This window comes from Anastrepha obliqua, chromosome 4 (assembly GCF_027943255.1).
Source record: "Anastrepha obliqua isolate idAnaObli1 chromosome 4, idAnaObli1_1.0, whole genome shotgun sequence".
Lineage (NCBI taxonomy): Eukaryota > Metazoa > Arthropoda > Insecta > Diptera > Tephritidae > Anastrepha > Anastrepha obliqua.
In genome coordinates, this window is record NC_072895.1 from 12,868,411 (window position 1) to 12,893,236 (window position 24,826).

General features: G+C 38.0%; 1 protein-coding gene and 1 long non-coding RNA gene across 2 annotated transcripts in view; one reads left to right on the plus strand and one right to left on the minus strand.

Annotated features, from left to right (window-relative positions):
- LOC129243936 (sodium channel protein 60E) overlaps positions 1–16,937 on the minus strand; it is a 92,993-nt gene extending 76,056 nt beyond the window's left edge. The window contains exons 1-12 of the mRNA XM_054881416.1: positions 16,760–16,937; positions 16,347–16,674; positions 16,191–16,273; positions 15,885–16,104; positions 12,270–12,404; positions 11,968–12,189; positions 11,304–11,892; positions 11,080–11,168; positions 5,423–5,548; positions 5,168–5,338; positions 4,910–5,103; positions 4,729–4,831 (exon numbers count right to left, since the gene is read on the minus strand). Of these exons, the coding sequence (XP_054737391.1) occupies positions 4,729–4,831; positions 4,910–5,103; positions 5,168–5,338; positions 5,423–5,548; positions 11,080–11,168; positions 11,304–11,892; positions 11,968–12,189; positions 12,270–12,404; positions 15,885–16,104; positions 16,191–16,273; positions 16,347–16,674; positions 16,760–16,821 (2,322 nt within the window). The 5' untranslated portion in view covers positions 16,822–16,937. The remainder of the gene's footprint in view (positions 1–4,728; positions 4,832–4,909; positions 5,104–5,167; positions 5,339–5,422; positions 5,549–11,079; positions 11,169–11,303; positions 11,893–11,967; positions 12,190–12,269; positions 12,405–15,884; positions 16,105–16,190; positions 16,274–16,346; positions 16,675–16,759) is intronic.
- Positions 16,938–17,189: 252 nt separating this feature from the next.
- Positions 17,190–17,929, plus strand: LOC129244879 (uncharacterized). The gene is made up of 3 exons (XR_008582389.1): positions 17,190–17,321; positions 17,596–17,683; positions 17,763–17,929. It is a non-coding gene; the product is annotated as an uncharacterized LOC129244879 (long non-coding RNA).
- Positions 17,930–24,826: the final 6,897 nt, after the last annotated feature.

Genomic DNA, 24,826 nt, shown 5'->3' on the forward strand with positions numbered 1-24,826 from the left:
AGCCTTCCAGAACAGATCTCAAGTTGATGCAATTTATACAGACTTCTCTAAAGCGTTTGACAAAGTTTCGCACCGAATACTCTTGTCGAAGCTTGCATCATTGGGTATACACTCCACGTTTTTGTCTTGGATCAAATCATATTTGTCCAACAGACACTGCGTTGTAGCCGTCGATAATACGACATCCCGTGCATTTATTGCATCCTCCGGTGTCCCACAGGGAAGTATTCTAGGACCCCTCCTCTTTATACTCTTTATTAACGATATTGGTTCTTGCTTTTCGTTTGCAGAACACTTGTTGTATGCTGATGATCTTAAAATATTTGCGGTGATTAACAGTGTTAGGGACTCTGAAAAGTTGCAAACCGACTTGCACAATGTCCGGAACTGGTGCTATTTAAACCATCTGTCACTAAATATTAGTAAATGCTTTCACGTAAAATATGCTAAATCAAACAATACTTTGCATACTTCGTATAATATTGCTGGCTTACCTTTGCAATCCGTTGAGGAAATTAAAGACTTAGGCGTTATTTTCGACTCTAAGCTGAATTTCACTAGCCATGTTAACCACGTCATAAGACGATCATATGCGATGCTAGCATTCGTTCGCCGAAATTCTTCTGCATTTACCAACCCACACACTCTCAAAACATTGTATTGTGCTTTTGTTAGATCAAGATTAGAGTATGCCGCTATTATTTGGAGACCGTACCAAATAGGTCTGTCTAATCGGATTGAGAGAGTTCAGAAAGTCTTTCTTCGTTTTGCGCTCCGATCTTTAAACTTGATAGCAGACGCTCTATTCTATCGTGCTCACTTATTATTCGTATTATTTCTGGATCTATTGATTGCCCTTCCCTTTTAAGTAAAATTCAATTTAATATACCCAATATGAGGCTCCGACAGTACGAAACCTTTAAAATTGGCTTCTCGAGAACCAACTATGGGATGAATGCTCCGATTCCTAGGGCATGTTCAGATTTAAATATGTTTTTCAATTCTTCTGGTGCTGATTTTACATGGCCGTATGGCATCTTAGTCAATCATCTTAAATCGTTCTTTTCTTAGTAATTAATAAACTATTGTACATTAGCTTAATATAGTCTGTAAGAATGTATCCATTCAAAGACAATAAATAAATAAATAAATAAATAAATTAAAATGCATATCGCGCACTTCATGAAGAAAATCATCTTCAGTGATGAGGCACAATTTCACCTCAGTGGATTCGTCAATAAGCCGAATTGCCGCATTTGGGCGAATGATAATCCAAGAGTGATTGCCGAAAAACCAATGCACTCACAAAGAGTGACAGTTTGATGCGGCATCATTGGGCCGTATTTTTTCCAAAATGAGGCCGGTCAGGCAGTTACTGTGATTAGTGTTCGCTATCGTGAGATGCTAACGAACTTTTTCTGGCCCGAATTGGAAGATATGGATGTAGACGATATGTGGCTTCAACAGGGCGGTGCCACTTGTCACACAGCTAACGAAACAATGGCTCTTTTGCGCGAAATATTTGATGGCCGAATAATCTCACGTCGCGGCGATGTCAATTGGCCGCCAAGATCATGTGATTTGACACCGTTGGACTTCTTTCATTGGGGTTATTTGAAAGAGAAGGTGTACGCCGATAGCCAGCAACAATTCAAGAGCTAAAGGATGAGATAATTCGGCGCATTAACGGCATAGAACCTCAATTATGCCTCAGCGTCATCGAAAATTTGGACCATCGGATGGAGGTGAGCCGCTGAGGCCGTGGCAGCTATTTGGCCAATATTTTGTTCCATACGTAATTGAGTTATACCAATATTATCATAATAAAGAGAAATGACAATAATTTTCTAAAAAAAATTAATTTTATTCAAAATCAACACTGGCCCTTTAAACTTAACCACCCTTTACTGTATACAAAAGCAGTTATCCTCCTAAGCAACTGCCACGATTATGAAATGACAACCATAGGAAAAAAGCAGAGGAATGGCCAAATAATACCTACACCATGTCCTCAGATGATACAGTTTTATCGCGAAATTATGGGAGGAGCCGATAGAGCAGATCAAATGGCCGGCTTATATGATTTGAACCGAAAATCCAATAAGTGGTGGAAGAAAATTGTTTATCGACTTTTGATGATGTCCGTTGTGAATTCATGAATTTTATATTCAGAGCTACGTCGTCAAAAGATGCCATTGATTGAGTTTATAGTAATTTTGGCAGAAGAACTGATTGCCGAAGGTCAGAAAACGGCCGCCAATATTCGCAGTGGAAGGTCTGGTTGCATTTCCAAAAAGAAAAAGACTTATGGAAACTCCGCTACTCATCTACCAATCGAAGGAAGCACAAGACAAGATGCGCTGGCTGTCGCCTCAAAAATGTTGAAAGGCATACTAAAACAATACGTGAAGAATGTGAAGTTCCACTACGCAAGAATTGTTTCGCTCCTTTTCATAAGCGTTGATTGAATTAAATATAATTTCACTTAATTTTTTTTTTCAAAATAAGAATTAAAATAAATTGATTTAACAAACCGAATCAACGCTTGTGATACGCATCTTAAACGCAATGAAGTCGATCCGTTTTTGAAGCGGATTATTACTGATGGGGATGAAAAATGGATTCTTTACAATAACATCAATCGAAAACGATCATGGTCCGAGCATGATGACGCGCCACAAGCCACTTCAAAGGCTGATATTCACCAAAAGAATATTATATTCTCAGTTTGGTGGGACTGGAAGGGTGTGGAATATTTTGACCTGCTTCAGAGAAACCAAACGATTAATTCAAATATATCTTTCATCAACTTTTTGGCTTTATAACACGATTATAAAACCAATCTTGCTATACGGAGTCCTTGTCTGGTGGAACTCGCTAGAAAGGATGGTATCAGTTAAGAAGCTGGAGAGGGTACAAAGGTCTGCCCTTATTGGAATCATTGGGGCTCTCCGTACCACTCCTACTCTAGCGCTTAACGCTATGCTGAATGTGGCGCACGTGGACATTGTAGGAAAAACTACCGCTGCGCACGCCGCAATCAGACTTAAGTTACGGACATTCTAGCATTCTTAAAAACTTTGAGTTCATCCCTATGGTGCTGGACCACTGTACACCCACGCTAGGTCCGAGCGGACCTTTTTCTACTCACATTCCCTCAAGGGATGAGTGGGCGGGGTGCAACATTCGGCGGCAAGGCATGACAAACATGTTCACGGATGGCTCGAAGTTGGACGGAAGGGTTGGTGGGTGAGTATTCTGTAAGGAGCCCCCCATCAAACTTAAATTTAGGCTCCCGGACCACTGTAGTGTTTTCCAAGCGGAGGTATCCGCAATTAAGGAAGCGGTGGACTGGTTGCTTAATTCGGTAATTACCGTTAAGGAAGTAAATATTTACTCCGATAGCCAAGCGGCAATTAGGGCCTTGGGTTCGCTGTTTGTGCGCTCAAGATTGGTCGGGGAATGTCTGGCTTCTCTCTCGATTGCATCCGAATACTTCATCATCAGGCTCATTTGGGTTCCCGGGCACAGCGGCATAGAGGGAAACTGCTGGGCTGATGAGCTAGCTAGACAGGAAACTTTGGAGACGGTTTCGTCGCGAAATGAGAGAATTGGGTTTCCCCTGAGAACCTGTGGTCTGCTCCTGGAATGATGGGCCACGAGTCAACTCAGCGACCGCTGGGCTAGTGCGCAAACGTGCAAGGTCGCGAGATCCTTCTGGCCACGGGTAGATCGGGGACACTCAAGGGAACTCCTAAGGCTTACAAAACCCCAGCTCTCAAATTTGGTGGGTATCCTTACCGGACATTGTCCGTTAGGTGTTCACGCCGTAAGACTTGGGATTGTCTCAAGTCCGTTCTGCAGAAACTGTCTGGAGGACGAGGTGGACTCATCTCAACACCTTCTTCTCAGCTGCCCTGCTCTCGTCTGGCAAAGACTTAGAAATCTGGGTTCTCACTTTTTCGCTACGCCTGCGGATATAGCCGTTGTAAATATCATAAATTTGGTGAAGTCCATTAGTAGCTTGTTACGGCTAACTACGAACGCAAATCAGCCCCCGTCGGCGCCGTCGTAAAAATGTATGGTCATCATCGTATCTAATCCCAAGGCTCCTTATTCCTTCCCATCTCCTTTCTCCTCTCCCATGTATGGCACCACAACGGACGAATTTCTTAACATTTGTCCAAGTGAGCCCTTTAGCTAGGGCAGCCATTTAACCTAACCTAACCTAACTGCCAAAAATTGGACGAATTGAATGCAGCCATCAACGAGAAGCGACCAAAACTGATCAATCGTAAAGGTGTCATATTTCATCGGGACAACGCTAGACCGCATACATCTTTGGTCACTCGCCAAAAACTGAGAGAGCTTGGCTGGGAGCTTTTGATACATCCACCATATAGCCCTGACCTTGCATCGTCACAATACCATATGTTCCAGTCTTTGCAGAACTCCTTATATGGTAAAACTTTCGGCAAGGACGAGGCTATAAAATCGCACTTGGTGCAGTTTTTTGCAAATAAAAGCCAGAAGTTCTATGAGCGCGGAATAGTGAATTTTCCGGAAAGATGGCAAAAGGTTATCGAACAAAATGGAAAATATATAATTGATTGAGATTCAGTCTAAGTTTTAATAAAAATTTATTTACTTTGTTTTTAAAAATCGGCAATTTCTTTCCGGACAACCCCATAAAACAAAAATTTTGAAAAAAAGAAAGACTATGCTTACCTCTTCCTCCGCACGCATACAGTCCCACAGCGGCTCAATCCACTCACCACACAATATGCGAAAAATCATCATAAACGAATGGAAAAAATCATTAAAATTCCACCTGCAAATAAATTACAGAAGATTACAAAAAATTTTATTTCATATTACACAAAGTTCTTCGGTAGTTTCAGTTGCTCACCTTGGCACTGGGTCTGGATCGAATTTCTCGGGTGTGTAATCTTTCGAAAACAATTGCATACCGATCACAGCGAAAATATAAATAACTATAACTAAAATGAGGGTTAGATTACCCAAAGCACCTATTGTCGATATAATAATGCTGAGCAGGACCTTCATTGTCGTCCATGATTGTGCGAGTTTTAGCACACGCAGCTGTTGAGCAAAGGATATATTTTAAAAATTTAAAATACATTTGTATGTCTTTAGTGATACGCACCAATCGCAGGCCACGCAACACGCTGAGACCATCCACCAACTCAAATATGATGTCCAATAAACTGGCTGTCACAATTATCAGGTCGAATATGTTCCAGCCGCATAGAAAAAAATCTTTCGACAAGGCCATTAATTTAATGATGCATTCGAATGTGAAAATAGACGTAAAAACCTGGTGAACAGACGAAATATGAAAAATGAAAAATAAAATTAATGAGCCACTACTTGAAGACGCTGCCAATGCTAGAATACATACTTTATTTCCTATGTCTAGCGCATTGCGAAAGTTCTCACTCATGCCATGGTGCTCCATAGCTAAAAATGCTGTATTTAATACTATGCAAAGTGTGATAGCTAATTCGAAGAGTGGATCGCGCACCACCTACAAGAAATTGCCAAAAAATTTGAGTTAAGTGGTTAAGTTATATACAGTTAGAATTTTCAAAAAATCCATTTTTTTAATTTTATTTTCTTAATGTATGGGTTTTCCAATAACAGGTGTTATTTTGAATAGCCGCTATTTTGGTAAAAGTCACTTTTGAAGCAGTCATTTTTTGATATTTGACAAGCAGAAACTACGCCTTTAATAAAAATGGAACGATACACGCTTAAACAACGCATTGAAATTATTAAAATTCAGTATAAAAATGGTGAAAATTTGGCAGAGACGGTTCGTAAAGCTCGAACATTTTTGAGTCATCGTAAAGCACCTTGTCGGACCGCAATACAGAAATTGGTGAAAAAAGAGGTTGTCTGTAAAGTCGGTTTACTGACGATAGTTTAACGTGATAATGTCATACTGATTGAATGGTTGCATTTTTCAAAAGAAAATTTTAATTTTATTTGTTTGATAGATATTTTGTATGGATATAGAGAATGAGTCAACATTAACATAACATAACATAACATAACATAACATAACATAACATAACATAACATAACATAACATAACATAACATAACATAACATAACATAACATAACATGACATAACATAACATAACATAACATAACATAACATAACATAACATAACATAACATAACATAACATAACATAACATAACATAACATAACATAATATAACATAACATAACATAACATAACATAACATAACATAACATAACATAACATAACATAACATAACATAACATAACATAACATAACATAACATAACATAACATAACATAACATAACATAACATAACATAACATAACATAACATAACATAACATAACATAACATAACATAACATAACATAACATAACATAACATAACATAACATAACATAACATAACATGCTGTTCAAGCAAGGTAACGACGCATGAGCAAGATAACGACGCATTTTTTGGTGCGTGCAGCCGGCACGCATAGAATTATAAGACGTTATCACGTCAAAAAATAATAATAACATTAAAACAACAGGTATTATTAACAAACTTGGTTTTATTTTAAATTCTTCAAGTAAATCAAATTAATAATAATCAATAAGAAGGCATATGCAAATAAAAATACGTGAATTTATATATGTACATATGCGCATATACATACACATATACGCTCACTTAAGTAGGAGAGAGCAAGATGTCGAACGTTGCCGTTCGTTTGCTTTGTTTGCTTTGTCGTTCGCTTCGCGCTTTCGCTTGCAGTTCATTCAAGGTAACGGCAATGATCAAGGTAACGGCAATGAGCAAGGTAACACTAATGAGCAAGGTAACGACACATTTTTTCGTGCGTGCAGCCTGTTAAATCGAATTATAAGACGTTATCACGTCAAAAATTCGAACTGTTGGGACAAGTTAGTGATGTGAAGAATAAAACCCGTTCACGTCGCTCAAGAACAGCCGAAAATATTGCTGTTGTAGCCGAAAGTGTTGAAGAAAACCCAGGTTTGTCCATTCCTCGTCGTTCTTTGGAATTAGGCATTCCGCAAGCGTCATTACACCGTATTTTGCATAAAGATTTGGGTCTTAAGGCTTATAAAGTCCAGTTAACACAAGAACTCAAGCCGGCCGATCATTAACAACGTCGTGTCTTTGCTGATTGAGTCGTTGTTCAAGCATTTCAACGTTCCGAAATTCCATCGAAAAATCAAATTGAGTGATGAGGCTCATTTTCACCTCGGCGGCTTCGTCAACAAGCAAATTTGTTTGATCTGGGGCTGAGAAAATCTAAGAGTTATTGTTGAAAAACCTCTCTATCCTCGACGTGTGACTGTTTGTTGCGGTTAATGGTCCGCCGGAGTCATTACTTTTTCGAAAATGAAGCTGGAGCAACAGTTACGGTGAAAGGATTGCGCTATCGGATATGATTAACGATTTTTTATGGCCGGAATTGGATGGTTCTGGATAGATCTGGACAACGTTTATTTTCAACAAGACGGCGCTACGTGCGACACAAGCAACGAAACCATTGATATTTTACGGGAAAAGACCTCCAATAACACCTCTCAGTGGAAAACCGTTTATTTAAGAATACACACAGAAAATTTAATATCGTTTCGGTGAATACTTTCGAAGTTATACACAAATTTGAAAGGCCTTTCAGAGTGCTTGAAAGTACAAGGCCGGACTTTAAACGCGTTTTTCTCAAAATGGTGTTTTCAGATTCGGTGACCAACATTACTCGAAAACGGCTAAGCCGATTAGTCTCAAATTCCTACACGAGCTTCTTAAGTACAGGGTGCGCCATCTTTTATTTCGGTATGAAAACATTGAATAATTTTGAAAAAAAAACTGATGTATAAGTGAGGTATTTTTATTTGGCTTCGTTATTTACAATTTATTAAAACTATTTTTTGAATACAATATCAACCAAGTAGCCACCTTGATTAGCAAACACAAACTGCGATCTTTTTTCTGGGTTTGTCATCACCTTGTCAAGCATTTCGGGTTTTATAGCGTCGATTTCGGCACGAATGTTTGCCTTAAGCTGGTCAATAGTATGCGGCTTGTTGGCGTAAACCTTACTTTTCAGATAACCCCACAAAAAGAAGACCGGGCGTTTTAAGTCAGGTGATCTGGGTTGCCAGTCGATGTCGCCTCGGTTTGATACTAGACGACCCGGGAATTTTCATTGCAGAAATTCAACTGGTGCATTTGCAGTGTGGCATGGCGCACCGTCTTGTTGAAACCAGTGACCGTCTAAACCTTTCTCACGCATTTGCGGGCAGCCAACATCCATCGATATCGGTTTCCATAGACCGTTTCGTTTTCTCGGTAAAAATATGGCTCAATGAAGGTTTTGGCGCAAATGCCGGCCCATACAGTTACTTTCCGGTCATGCAATGGCGTTTCATGGATCTCGTGTGGATACTCAGTTCCCCAAAAGCGGCAATTTGGTTTATTCAAGCTGCCAGAGAGGTTAAAATGAGCCTCGTCAGTCATTAAAATTTGCGTCCAAAAATTTGGTTCAGTATCAACCATTCGAACGACTGTTTGGCCGTATTCCAGGCGGCGTGAATGGTCTATCGGCAATATTTTTTGTGTCAATTGCACTTCATAAGGAAACGAATTTAAATCATCCTTTAATATGCTCCGCATTGTGGTTTCACTGACGCCAAAAGGCTGAGCGCGACGACGATACGACACTGTTGGCTCCTGGGCAACGCTCTCCCTCACTGCTTCAACAAGTTCATTTGAACGTCTTGGTCGTTGATGAACGGCATGTTGACGAACTCCTACTGTCCCGTGCTCAAAAAAATTCGACACCAAACGGCGAATAGTATTGTCAGACGGTGCCTGTTTGCCGCGATACTTTTTGCGATATGCGCGTTGAGTTAGAAGAAGAGAACGACTATTTTCGCTGTATAGCGTCACTATTTCAGCGCGTTGTTTCGGTGCAAAGCGATTCCATAGTTGAAATTGTACTGAACTGAAAACATGTTTGTCGAAGTCGATCGGTTGGTAAATGGCAAAGTTATTCAGCGTTTATATACCGACATAAAAGATCGCGCACCCTATATATTTTTTAGTAATTAATCGAAGATTTGTTCTCACCGATAATTCTATATATTTTTTTCTAAACTATTTAAGGCCGAAATTTAATATAACATAAAAAAAAACAAAAATTACCGACATAAAAGATGGCACACCCTATATATTTTTTAGTAATTAATCGAAGATTTTTTCACACCGATACATTGTCTTTTTTATAAACTATTTAAGGCCGAAATTTTGGTCAAAAATCGATTTTTTTTTTTTGGAGAAACCGCCATTTTGTAAAAAAAAAATTATTTTGCTTATTCCTTCGATTTATTACTAGATTTAACATTACTTTAACGAAATCTGTTGGGTTTTTTTAATTTCAGAGGATCCCGTTCAGAGATCTAGTGGTCACCGCAAAACGTCTTTTTTGAGAGGAGCTCCCGCAGATCAGCTGTAGCTCCTTTCCAAATAAATATTTTTACTAATACTAAGGGTGCGGCCAGAGTGAACGCTGAAAGCCGAGCCGAGATTGTCAGTGCGATAAAACTGGTTACATACAAGTCAATACAAATAAGCTTGTGTATAACACAGTGAGCGCCGACAAGAGCAGAGAGCAAAGCCGATGAGTGCGAGAAAACAGTTTCAAAGCGTTTTGCTCGCTTTTTTGGATTGTTGATGTTTACTTTTTAGAGTGCAGTTGTGTTTTTAACACACTTTTATTAGGTCGGGTTGTATGTATGTATGTATGTATGTATGTATGTATGTATGTATGTAACGGAATCTTTGAGCTTAATTTTCATTGGCTTCTAAAAATCTGATCGACTTGAAATTTTGCACACCTATCAAGGACCGATGACAATGCAATAATTTGATAAAAGTTTTCCATTATCCTTATTAGGATTGCCAGGATTAATATTTTCTTTTTTTACCTGTGGGCAAAAAGTAAGGTGAATTTGGTTCTTGTAAATCAATTTCATTCCCTTCAAAATAATCCCCTCTCGATGAAATACACTTATGCCAACGATTTTTCCAATCCCCGAAACATGCCAAATAATCCATTTCCGGTAAAGCCATCAGCACCTTCTTCGATTCAGCATCTATCTCCTCAATCGACTCGAAACGCGTTCCCCGGAGTGGCCTCTTGAGTTTTGGGAATAGCCAGAAGTCACACGGAGCCAAATCAGGCGAATACGGTGGTTGCTGAACGATATGCGTGGAATTTTTGGCGAAATGGTCACGAAGAACGAGTGCAGTGTGAGACGGTGCATTATCGTGATGCAAAAACCAAGAGTTGTTGGCCCATAATTCTGGTCTTTTTAGATGAATTGCTTCACGTAAACGACGTATAACGCTTAAACAATATTCCTTATTAACAGTTTGGCCAGGTGGAATGAATCCATAGTGCACCACACCACGAAAATCGAAAAAAAACTGGCCAATGGAGTGGGGTAGCCGTTTCTCAGGCTCCCTCCACGAAATAAATATAAGATAAATCATTATATAAATGATGAAATTCACCAAATTCATTCCTCTTTAGTGTAATTGGATGTTTTCCAAACTCTTTTGTGTTAATAATTGCATTAATCACACTAGGAGAAGCAAAATACCCTTCATCAGATGAATCCATTACCGTGTACAGCAATTTTATAAACACAAATGAACAACAAAATTAAATGACATAAGAGCAAAACACATGGAATAAACAAAATTTCAGCGCTGATTCTCGCATTCACTGTGTTATATACAAATTTTCTTCTCGCATGAAAATAAGCGTCAATAAGCTCGGCTCGGCTCGGCTCGGCATCAGCGTTCACTCTGGCCGCACCCTAAGTCTTAAATACAGTTGAAAGATTTTAGATCAATAAATTTAAAAGTTTTCTCAGAAAAAAATCTGGAAAATTCGCTTTTCTTTGACCTTCTAACCGTATATAACCCCTTAACATATAAATTTAGCATCCAAATTTTTTATTTTTATTTTTATATTTATTTTTACCTTATATAAGCAATTTTGAAACTGCAGCCAACCCTCATAGTTGACGCAGCACTGTATGCATCTATCACAATTACGATCGGGAAGATCATCTGAAAAAATGTAAAAAAAATGTTAAAACTTAACTAAAATTTGCATATTTAACAGCGACTGCCCGTAAAAAGTTGAACGTTAACTCTCAACTATCAACATTAAAAACGTCCTTCGTCTGTTTTTTGCCAACTCACCGATAACCACAATTTCCGAAGAAAATTCCTGATGCAGCGCATAAATGTTATGCTTCTTAATGCGTGCAATGTTGCCATTGCATTTGATGAGGCGCACCTCGCGTGGCGACAGAGCCAACGTCACTGAGGTCAGCTCATTTGGCAGCTCCACTGTGGACACGTTCACCATTTCGGTACCCATTTCCTGTTCCTCATGATCGTCCACCACACCGGAATCATCTTGCGATGATTCGCGATTTACACCACTCGAATTGGAGCTGGCCTGACGGCTGCCAGGCACCAACTGACCTTTGTTATCGGATGGATATAACATATTTGGATTTTTATTGCCATCTTCTTGGAAGCAAATGCGTGTGCGAGCAGTCTGCGCCTCTTTCGGTGTGAGCGCTTGTGGTGTTTGCGGTTGTGATTTGTGCTGTTGCTGTTGCTGTAGTTGTTGTTGTGGTGCAATGGGGGGTGGCAGCAATTGCTGCTGCTGCTGTTGCTGCTGTTGTGCAGTGGAGAGCTGCAATGGTAGTTGTGTGGGACGTTCGGCGTTGCTGTGTCGCGGACTTTGACCGGGACTGGGCGTAACGGATCTACTTTTATTCTATGGAAGTTTGTATGAAACAAATGTAGTTTTATTAAAATGTATTTGAAAAAAAAAACGAAAAGTGAACTTTACTTGGCCATTTCCGTTGCTATCGTTATTACTATTGCCACCCTCCTTGACGCCTTTCACCTTTTTTCTGCGCGTTTTCTTTTTGCTGTACGATGCTAGTAAGACGCCCTTACGCGAATCGATCTTCTTTTTGTTATTCTTATTTAATTTTTTAACATTTAAAACGGACGGGTCAAAGCTAAAGGTTGAATCATCGCGATGATCCAATAAGTCTTTCTTGCGTTCCTAAATAATGAATAATGGAAATAAATAAGAATGAAATCCCTAGTTTTTGTCTACGATTTGTGTCACTTTTATGAACTCACTTCGTTTGTGATTTCCGCTTCTTCCTCGTAACTTAATGCAACTACGGCTAACATTAGATTAATTAAATAAAATGAGCCAAAAAACACAACCACGGTAAAAAATGACACACTCATGGGACCAGATGTGGCCAAGACCTGAAATTGCAACAAAAAAAAGGCGTAAGTAAAAGTTTTAGGCTATAAATCCTAACACTGCAGTAGGCTTAATTTCTACCAGGCTGTTTGGATCTACAAGGTGAAGTCCAAAATAAACAAGACTGAACTAAAATAGAAACGACGGGAGCTTTGTTCTGATAACTTCGAGTTTATTTATTCAAAATAGTCTCCTCTGGCCTCGATACACTGTTTTGTGTGCTTTTCGAAAGAGCCTTGGCCGGACTGTCCTTCAGGATGTCGGAACAAGCCTGTTGGATGACCTCTATGGACGCAAAACGTGTTCCTTTCATGGCCAAATGCAATTTTCCGAATAGGTAGAAGTCACAGGGCGCCATAATCAGGTGAATACGGTGAGAGATTGATAGTTAAAATGCGATTTCTATTCAAAAAAATCAGTCACAAGAGTGGATCGATGAGATGGTGCATTATCATGCAATCAGCGCCAGCTTCCTCCTTCGCGGCATTCAAGGCGAATTCGAAGAATGCAATGCAACAAACGCTTCAAAACGCCAAGATAGAAAAGTGCATTGACGGTTTGGTCCATTGGCATGAACTCCTTGTGGACAGTTCCTTTGGAATCGTAAAAACAAATAAGCATCGACTTGATTTTTGACTTCTCCAAACGCGATTTTTTGTGTGCTTGCTCGTCTGGGGCCTTCCATTCGACACTTTGACACTTAATTTCAGGCTCATGTTGGAAACACCACGTTTTGTCACCCGTTACAATGTTGTAAAGGAAGTTCTCGTCTTTTCTCGCCTCCGTAACGAAGTGTTTCGAATGTTGAGTTCTGACCAATTTTTGGTCCTCAGTTCACCTGTGCGGAATGAAACGGACACAGACCTTTCGTAAGGCAAAATGATCAGTTAAAATGCGATAAATTGATGTTTTGGAGATATTCAACTCCGATTCCATGAACTTGAACGATGATTTCGGTTCATTTTTGATAAATTTACGAACAATTTCGATGGAGTTTTCGGTAATTACTGATTTAGGGCGGCCCGTATGTTCCTTGTCATTTATGTCCTCACTACCATCATTGAAACGTGTAAACCACTCATGAACTCTAGCACGAGATAGATAATCATCGCCATAGACTTTTTTCATCAATTCAAATTTTTTTTCCATCGCACTAACTCATTAAAAAGATGGCGCCATCAAAAACATTTTTATCACGCCAGTCTGTTTATTTTGAACTTCATCTTGTATAACTCCGTTTCCCAGGTAATTTAGTCTGCGTCGTGCCACTGCAGGGCAGTCGCATAGAATGTGTTCTGTTGTTTCTTGTGCCTCTTTGCAGAGTCTACAAGCATCATTTTCTGCCACACCAAATTTTTTCATGTGGTAATTAAGTTTACAATGTCCTGCCAGCAGTTCTGTGTAGAGTTCAGTGCTGAGTTTTAAGACTTTTCTGCTGAGGTTAAGGATTGCCTCTATCTTTATACGCTCTGGATGAATGAGTCTTTTCGATTGCCGCATGCCCCAATTGAGCTCTCCAGTACTCAATTTGGCCTCCTTGTTTCCGCTTACGCAAAAAGGCTCTTTTGAAGATATTACCCCGCAGAAAGGTTCAGAACAAATGAAGAGGGTGTTTGCACCCTTTTTCGCTAAGTGTCCGCAATTTCATTCCCTTCGTGCCCCTCATGTCCCGGTACGCACACCCCCTATATCAGAGTGACGAAGTTTTTTGATGCTAGAGTTTCGAGAATTTTAAAACATTCCCAGACCAACCTTGATTGAAATGAGAAGCGATTTTAGAGCTGCTTGACTGTCAGAGAGATTATTGATATTGACACCACGCGTGCCTCTACGAAGACATTCCCTGGCACATAGCTCTAAGACGTGAAAGGTTCATACTTTTCCTCTTCCGAATCTCTTAAGATTCATGAATGAATCCAAGAGATTTGGAGAAGTGAGTGACCTCAAACTAGTTTTTCAGTCTTACCGCCCACATTTTATCTTTTCTATCTCTATTCGTTCTACTGAATTCTATCCGGGTGTAGTACAATGGCCTCCAGACTGAGTGCTTGGACTTGTCCAATCACCCACAAATTTAATCTAATCTAATCTAATCTAAATGGAAGTCGTTTTTCCCATTGCAATTGCCTTTTTGAAATATGATGCAACAACCTCAGCTCCGGGCACTGCCGTCTTCCATTTTGGATCCATCAGTAAACCTTAACTATGCACCCTGTTTTAAAGATTTTCATTATGTCTCCACGCTGAGCAATCACTGTTCATCACCACCTTGAAATTCTTGGAGAATTGTAGTTTTCTCTCCATCTTGTCACTGACCGTCATGCACGAAGAGTTCAGGATTGAACCCAGAATTCTAAGATTGCCTTTTTTTAAGATGAAGTAAATTACAAAATCTTAGAACTGCACTAACTGCCGTCCGTTTGGCTACAAGGTGGAGTGGATTGAGTCCAGTGACCATTCCTAAAGCCGTTGTGGGACAAATTCCCATTGGTCCCTACGCTCAGACAGGCTATTCTATATATGTACCTTGTCAAGTGCCATTTGAGTATTAATTTGGTCTACTTTTGCCCACCATAACAAAGAGGCAGCTGAGCTTATCATTGACACTATTATTGTCCTATAAGACCATGCCATTATCTTTGGCCGCAGACACCATTTTGTATCGTAAAGCCTCTCAAAGCTTAATTTGTGATGTACGATAAATGACTTTTCCATGTCAAGGTTTTATCAAGGATGACTCCCTGATATTTTATACCCCGGATAGAGTTAAGTTTGCGTTATTTTGCGTCTTAGGGTCCCTAAACCTAATTTCTTTCTTTGTTTTCATACTCATACTTATCTTCATGTTTCTATGTAGTTATATTCGTTTCTTTTTTTATATTTGATTGCTGCCTTCAAGACAATTCACTTTCAGCAGAAATTTACAAATATTTCATTCAGGGTTTGCATTGACTACTTCATAGCAGCGAAATTACAGAAAGCATTGTTCTGCTCTCGCTACTACCAGAGAATGGTAATGCAATTGCATTAACCTTCTCTGCTACTACTCTGAACTTGAACAGATGAGTAGTGTAGCAGGTAGTGCAAAACGCGCGCTCAATTGTTTTACTCCGCTCCAAGCTACGTTTCGTTACTGCTAGTAGCTCAGAGTACTAGTCAAACAAAAATGTTCAGTACTCTCTCGGAGTACTGCGAAATTAATCACGTGTACTCCAGGTACCGCTACTACTCTCACTTTTATTGCGCTACTACTACTCCCATAGCTGCTACTTGAACAGTATTCGGTTTCGATAACATACAATTTGTTTCCCATGGGTAACACAAAAATGAGTAGTTTACTGAGCACTTTTGCAATTAGTGATATTGTTAATATGTGTGCTTATATGATAGTCTGCTGTCTTTTAGGGTGTTGTATTCTTTTACTATTCGTGTATGTAAATTGTAAAAGTTAATGTTGTGTTTTTAGAAATATTAAGGCTTACCATATTATACACATTTTCCCAATAGTCTAATGTAATCAACTGGAACGTTGTTAGCATAGACCACATGAAGTTATCGAAATTCGTATAACCATGATTTGGATTCTCGCCCACACAGAGGCAAGTGTAACCAAAAGGGCAGTGACGTGCACCGGTCAAATTGCCACATAGCATTGGCATTTCATCATCATCGTAGAGCCAGTTGTCTGTGTCGTTGATCCAGCTGAAAAAAAAATGTATGACTAGTTTATGCAATTCTTTATAAAAATTTAGCGAAGAAATTTTCAAGCAATATTTATTTAGACGCACCTCCGCCACTCCAAATCTGTGGTATTAACCCAATCGTCTGGAAGATTTCTCACGCATTTATTTCTCAATTCACCCATATATACCTGTTGTGAAGAGAATATTTATAAAAAATGTTTACAAAAGAAATTTTTGAATTCGCTCATTCGTATTATTCACCTGCAGTGCGAATAGTGCAAAGACCATTAAGCAAAAAATGGTTAAAGTCATGACCTCGGCCAATTGTCGAAATGAGTGCAGTAGTGCGTTGATGATAGTCTTGAGTCCTGGCATTATTGAAACAGTCTTTAGGGCGCGCAATACGCGAAATGTACGCAAACCGGCTAGATTTCCCACTTCCATGCCGATAGTGGCATAGCCGCTTGTGATGACTACAAAATCCAGCCAATTCCATGGATTACGCAAATAGGTGTACTTGTTGAGTAGGAAGCCTTTGGCAACGATTTTTATGACCATTTCAATGGAGTAAATCGCAAGGAAGATGTATCTGCAATTGGGAATACCGCAAGAAATGGTTATATTATTGAGTTATTCAAATATATGTACGTGGGGCTAGAATTAGTTATGCTTACTCAGCCTCCTCCACAGTTTCGGTCATGGCTAAAAAAATGCAATTGAACAAAATAGTGGCCATGACGCAGTAGTCGAAGAACTGATTCGTTGCTATGTAAACGCAGACACGGCGCGCTGTACTCCATGGATGGAATAGGAAGAGGCTCTTGGTGCCGGTGAAACGGTGTATATAATTCTTGCGAAATCGCTTCGACACCACACAAAATGTCTAAAATGAAAAAAAAGCAAAGGTTACTTGTTTACAGTAATTCTGAAATATTACTCGTACCTAAAATAAGTAGACAATAAACAAAAAGTCATTGAAATAATTTATTTGACAAAATGAAATATAACTAAAATCTGTTTCAATCAACTTCCTGTGCTAACATAATACCCGCAGCGCCACCTACTGGTACTACAAACAAATCAACCCTGTGCAATACAGCGATTCAGCGCATGCGATCGATATTTCAACGTTGGCACCGCTGATGGTACAAAAGGCAGTTTAGCAAAGAAATTTCCGTTCATATTTCTTTCTCTCTTGAACCGTCTTCGTGTGAAGAATCAAATATGAGAGCTAAGGTAAAGTCTCATATGAGCATATAAGTGAAAAAAGTGTTTTAAGTATTTATGAAAATAAATATACCACGGCGCAATATTCCAACTAAGCAATGTGTGAAATACATTTTTTGACATTAATAATAAATAAGAACAATCAATTCTCTTGCGGCCGGCCGCCATTGCTTTCAGTTTCTGTATACACACACACGTGGTTGAATTATTGGCGTTTGTGCTAAAAAACTACAACTGGCGAATTTTTTGTAATTGTGTGTTTTTCCTTTAATTTTATTTATAGTGGCGTAAGAAGCGTATGCGGAGGTTGAAGCGTAAGCGCAGGAAGATGCGTGCGAGGTCCAAGTAAAGCGTTGACGACCCTGAAGAATGTAAGTATTCGTAATGGCACTTTACGGAGCGCTAGCGCTCCAAATAAAGCAAAACTAACATTCTTTTATGTTCTTGCAGGTTTTTTTACAAGCTTCAACCTGACATGAAATGCTTCAAGTAAAGATTTCGCTACAAAGTATTATATTTGGGCGTGTTTCGGAAAATTTACATTGAAAAGTGTAAAATGTTTGAAATAAAGAGAAATCTTTGATTTTTGCTGGAAGTGAAACAAAAAAACTTATAAATGTGCAGTTATTATTGGAAATATATTGGTTAGTGGGCATTTCATGTGTTCAAAACACATGACACGTAGTGGCAAATACACGCTGGAACAATGTAAAACACTTGTGCAAACACAGTGGCAGACCACGTTTTAAGCTACATAACCTCAATAATGGCAAAGTAGCGGGCGGTTCGCAGCTTGATTACGAGTTTCGGTAATCGATGAATAGATACATATATTTGCTGGGAATTTGTTCTGAAATTACGATTTTTAGTGAAATATTTTGCACAAATTTGAAATAGCATTTTGTTATATTCTAGAAGTGAATATGTAATATTATTCAAATTTTTTGCACAAAGCAACATTTTGCATGAAACTTGTAAAGAAAAGCATATTGGGAACGCCAACTTGAAGAAGAAGCAGAAATTGATCACTTGCAACAGTTTGAAAACTGTTCTCACACGCGGAAGTTCAAATAATTAGCAAAAAAGTTTAAACAAAAGCAATCTTATAACAACAACTATACATAGCATAAGGGCTCACAATTATAAAATTTTATAATTTCACTCAACGAAAACTTGCAAATTTTGTATTTGCACGTTTTTTCGGTATTAGCGGATCTTATGAAACTTTCAGATATTTAGTTGATGTAATACTTCCCGGTGAAGAACAAGAATATAGCAGATGGAATTCCAAAATAGTAAGATACGCGATTCTGTTCACACTAATTCAAATATGATCTACCCATAACAGTCGGTTGGTTTATTAGGAAAACATCTATTTATCTGAAATAATATTTAGTGCAGGTATTTCAGCGTTTTTACCAATATTTCAAGGTCTGCATAGAGCATCATTGTGTTACACTCGTCCCCCCTAGAGTTACCGGGACAACCCGGATTTACTATACATATATCTGGCCAAGGCCTGTCACCACAGCAGCACTCCCCGTACCTGTATGGGGAATGCTTTGCTACTACAACAATAACTCGTTGAAACAGTATATATGTAAGTACGCAGACTTGTGCTGCTAAGAGTCTGTAGCATCAAAAATGACTGGATATCAGCTCCCAATGGTTAGGTTATGTTACATGATTTATCCGAAAAATTGAAATTTAGCATATATGAATCAGCGGATCAACAATTTTTACCTGACTCCGAGAATACAAGGGGAGTTCGACGTGAGGGTAAACAGCCTAGGTGCTGCTCAAGTATGAATTTTTTGTATTACAACTGGCTACAAGAATACAAGGGGAGTTCAACATGAGGATAAACAGCCTAGGTGCTGCTCAAGTATGAATTTTTTATATTACAACTGGCTACAAGAATACAAGGGGAGTTCAACATGAGGATAAACAGCCTTGGTGCTGCTCAAGTCAAGGTTTTTTATATTACAACTGACTACAAGAATGCGAGGGGAGTTCAACGTGAGGAACAGCCTCGATGGTGCTCAAGTATGAATTTATTATATTACATCTATGTACATACATATATATAGTTGTTTCATGTGGTTCGAGTAGGGTTAAATGTCACTGATTTTCTTCTAGTGTAAAGAATCCACCAAAATCGCATACATAAATTGTTGGGAAATGTTTGTTGAGGGTTAAGCACTCAAATTGGCTTTTTCTAGGCCTTGTTCTTTTTTTACTGGGAAACTTTTGTTGCTTGAACTTTGTGTTGTCCGTGTCGTTGACACAGGGCAACACCGCTGCCTGTAATTGTTTTATTTTATTTATTTATTTATTAGAATTAATATGTAATACTAAAACTAATACAAGAACGAGTACAAGCTGCCAGGGCCTACAACTCGATAGATAGATAGAACCGTCTGTGTTATTATTAGCAAATCATATTAAATCATTGTAGTTAAGTTACAATCTTTCAAAAAATTATTCAAAGCAGTTATATTGGTGGTAGAAACCCAGGGTGGATTTATTATAGGTGACAGGTATGTTTACATTCGTATTGTATTGTATATATTTTGACTTGATGCTTGTACCAAAAGCAACAACAAATACATGTAGGGTTTTACTTATATGTGGTTGCTGTCACCTATAATAAATTCACCTTGTAGAAACCGTAGCCAACAGAGCAGAAGGTTTGGTAGATCCAAAGTGTTTTTTCCTGAAACTTTCTAAGGTACGACAATCGTTTAAAAGATGGTCAGCTGAGGCGTTATTATCACAAAATGTATTTGTTTTATAATTTAAACAGACTGATGATGTAAAGAATTTAATTTCTTTTATCCGCAAATGTAAAGCCAGCTTCATAAATACCTTCAAATCGGCAGCGACAAACAAAACAGCTGATTTTAAGGTTTTACGTATTTATTCCATTCAAATTTGTGTTTGAAGACGAAAAAACTAAAAATGAACGACCAGAAACTTATTAATTTCGCTTACTTAACAAAAACAATGTAGTGCACAAGCGAAATAAATGAATTTGAATAAAACAAATAGTTATTTGTTGTGGTGTGCACATTTTCATTACTACCACATGACATGATTTCTCTTCTTTCAAATTAAGACATTTTTTTTGCCGAGCACGAGCAATTGAGTGCTCTTCTCCTTTCCTCGTTTAGCTTTCTTAAGCTGTAATTAGTGGAGCCGAACCTTAGCCATAAACGTTACCATAGCAATCAGCGGTACTGAACAAACATAGGGGCATTACTATAAACGATTATAGGTATACATATATATATAATATGGAACGTACACCCTTTTTGGGTGTTTAGCCTAGCTCCTCCTCCTATTTGTGGCGTGCGTTTTGATGTTGGAGGGACCTACAGTTTCAAGCCAATTCCGAACGGCAGATATTTTTTCTGAGGAGCTTCTTCATGGCAGAAATATACTCGGAGGTTTGACATTGCCTGCCGAGGGGTGACCGCTATTAGAAACAACTTTTTCTTAATTTTGGTGTTTCATTGAGATTCACTCTGAATTTCGAATGGTAGTCTCGCACCAACCCATTCGACTACGGCGGCCGCTTATAGGTACCGCATCAAATAATTTTGGCTTTTCCCCGTAATCGTTATCATCAGTGAAATATTTTAGATTTGTTTTGATATTTTTGATAAAAATTGGAATATTAGAAATGAACGTCGAAAAATTAATTGACTTAGTGGAAATTAATTCTACTTCAATATCAGCTTTTTATGGTTACGGTCTGACTAATCGAGAAATGCTGTAATGTTACGGCTATGCCGTTATGGATACCACAGCACTAATTACAGCTTCACGAGTTGTTTGAGGCAACGGATTTAGTGAAAATTAGCTCTTGCATTAAGCCCTCTAAATGTATATTAGAGTTAAAGATATATATATTAACATATATCTGGCGCTTACACCTGTTTGTTGATGCTCTGCTGAGTTCCTCTTCCAACTTATGGAATTCTAATCCACATGAAAACAAAACTATTTGATAAATGAACAAAATTATCGTCGGTCAGTTAAATATTTCAGTATGCGCGTTCATAAATCAGCATTAACTCTGCTAACTGTCTGCGCTATAAAATATTTAATTTATTTTTGCTAAATTGAATTCCTTTTTTTATCAGTCTTCACTTTTTGCTTCATTCAGTTTATTTTAAAATACTTAGAGAGAATATCCAATGTTCTTCCCATCTGGCAAAGCTTTTGCTCTCGGCAAACATCTGGGTTCGAATTTCGAACACTCATTCCATTGTTTACATTCGTTTTGCCGCGTCGTCTGCTGTCGTATGGAGAAATCGCCTTAGCGTGGACACCACGAATTTATATATTTACATACATTTATATACATTTTGCGGTAATTGTGTAACCGAAAAGGTTTGTGAATTATGCAATTTTTAGACAAACGTGTGGTATTTTAATAAACAAATAATTTGGTGAGTGAAGTATTGCGAAGTTGAAACATGAGTATTTGAAGAAATGCCGCTTAATTGCCGATAAACCGTTTGCATAATTTCTTATTGGGAGTTGTTGTTATTGCGGCAGCAGATGCAGTTTCGGTCAAAAGCTTACACTACGAATTATGTGCGGTTCTTCAATTTTGAGCAAAAATTTAGCTTAATAAACACACTCTTATGCACTTATATACATACATTTGTACATTTGTATGTATGTATATTGATAAAAAGATGTATAGAAATCGGTGAACCTGCCCACACAATTTCAATTGGTATTCAAATAAGACTTGGGCTTTATAAATTAAAAAGCGAAAATGAGTCGAATCGCCAATCTCTAATGAAAATTTCAAAGAAATACTCCTCGAATATGATAAAAATATGAATAGCGCCAGCTGTTCAATTTCTCATTGACGCGTGCCTGTAAAGTTTTTGCTTCTGCGGATTCTACTTCGAAATTATTATTCGTGCTTTTAACTTTTTCATACATTCACAAGCGTTCCACTCCGGCAACCAAGTTTGCCGCCCGGTACTTATATACATACATAACTTGTTTACCCACTTCTTAGGCCGGTTGTTGTTGTTGTTACTGCTTGTTTATAGATTTTTGTGTTTGTTTGCCAACAGAGGTAGTTGATTGTATTTTCTTTGTACTAGCGCAAGGTGAAGTAAATGCCGTACGAAATTTTATTTTATTGGCATTCTAAACTGGATAAGAATCGTAGCAATTATCTTTAAGTGATCATAAATAACGACGCAATGAATGATTATAAAGTCGCAGTGATTCTTGCCAACGATGGCGTGTCAAATTTGCTGTTTAGGCAAATACAGATTTTGGAGAGCCACTAGTTGCCTACGTGACAATGTTGCTACAATCAGCGTTCACTATTTGGTATCTAGCGGAAGCTAAATTTTTCCAGATGGAAAATATTTAATTGTAGATATTTCGCATATTCCTTCTTTCTTGTACGTGGCTTCGTTCAGACCACGTATTCCCACTGGCGCCGACTTTTTAAAAATCTCTAGTTGGACTGTTTTTTAAATAAGCAAATTTACCTCTTTTGGTGTTGAAATATTTTATTTGTGGAATATTAATATACTTAAACCAGATTGCGCCGGTGAAAGAGCGCGTGACGTCACACTAGCCTAGTTGTGCAGTGTTACCAACTCTTTGCTCTTCGCAATAAATTTAGTGATTTTTGAAACGCAAAATACGAAAATTTTTCAGTTTTTTTTTTCTTTTTTTGATCCAAAATTACCAAAATGGTAAGTTAAGAAAAAATTACATAAATGATAAAAAAAATGCTAAGAAAGACCACTCTGAGAAGATTTTAGTGCTATTGAAAATTTGTTGATTCTTATAAAATTTAAGGTGACTCTCTCAACATAAATTTTAAACACAAGATGGATTTTTAAAACTCTGTTTTCTCTATACAGTCTATTCTACTTAACACATTTATTAAAAAAAAGCGCACATAGTAAATTTGTCATGCATACAAAGCTTATTAACTAATTCAATAAAAATTTGATATTTATTTTCTTTAAATGGGCATTTTAGTGGTTTTTATATCCCAAATAAGGCAACACTGTAGTTGCGACAGAGAGAGATTTGACTGCTCCAAGGAGAAGAAGAACAAAACTTCGAAAAACCAAATGTAAATAAAGGGAACAAATGTCACACACAAATAAAGCAGGCCACAGACGGGGAACAAATCGCAGCAATCGGTGGAACCAAGGCGAATCTATTAAAGGTGGTGTTGGTAAATCAGCTGATTTGTTTTTTTTTCTTTCGCTGTGTCCATGTGGCTGTTGGCTCAGAATGAAACAAGGCGAATTCATTATTTGTTTTCTACTTTCCCAATACTTTGCTTTGACAATCAAACGTACAGAACATTGTTCGCCACGCACTTACGGATTTGTTGACGATTTAAGTTTCACATTTTCGTTGCTGAGTAAACATTGCATGGTATTTGTTTGTGTGTGAAAAGAGAGGAAAGGACGAAGAAATAAAGTCGTTCAATTTGGGTATATACTGGTTGAAAAGCCGAGATGAATTAGGTTAGGTCATGTTAGAATGGTTACGCAAGGAATGGGTACACTTGGACGAAGATGAACGAATTCGTGAAGTAACGTGAAGGAGATAGCCGTTGGGATTAAAGGAGTCGGCGGAGAGAGATGGGGCTGGGTTAGGAGAACGGGTGTGTGGATTATGAATGATGACAGTGCTGCGTTTGCGTCAACCGCTTCATGCGAGATGAGTATTCGCATACAATTTTTTTCACTTTTCTATATTTCAAAACAAATTTCGAAATGAGTTTCAACCGATTTCTTTGATTTGTTTGACGTCTGTGGCCTGCTTGACACTCGCACAAATAATACATAAATAATCACGAACACCAACAATAATCGCAATCGCCGATAGTGTGACCAGATGATAAAAAAAGTAAAGCTAAATAGAACTAAGTGAATTATTGAACTAATTTAAATATAAAAAAAATATATAAATTATACATAATTATAAACATCACATTTTATTTAGAAGAGCCTGGAAAAATGTCAGGAAGAAAGAACTAAAACTCCGAGCTTAGAGAACAAAAATAAAAATAAAAATGCTAAATGAAGTTACGAAAATTGTAATCTGGTCACACTGATCATTAATTGGGTTAGTGTGACGTTTTGCAAATCAGCTGATATTGTCAAATTCGCTGAGGGCAAAGAGTGAAATAAAAAGAACAAAATAAATGCTATAAATATAAAATAAAAAAAAATAAATAAAAGATAAATAATAAAATAAAAAAGAAATAAAATAAATCAAAAGAAGTGAAACTTTGAAGGCAGACAAAGAAAGAGGGAGAGACCCGAGAGAGAATGAGAGAGAGAGAGGGAGAGAGAGACCCGAGAGAGAATGAGAGAGAGAGAGAGAACGAATATATATCTAAATAAATTCACAACATTTGCAGAGAATACTAATAGACAAAATTTACAAAAAACGGAAAAGGGTCGACCGGTGTAGGAAAACGCCGAACACAAGCCGTGGCA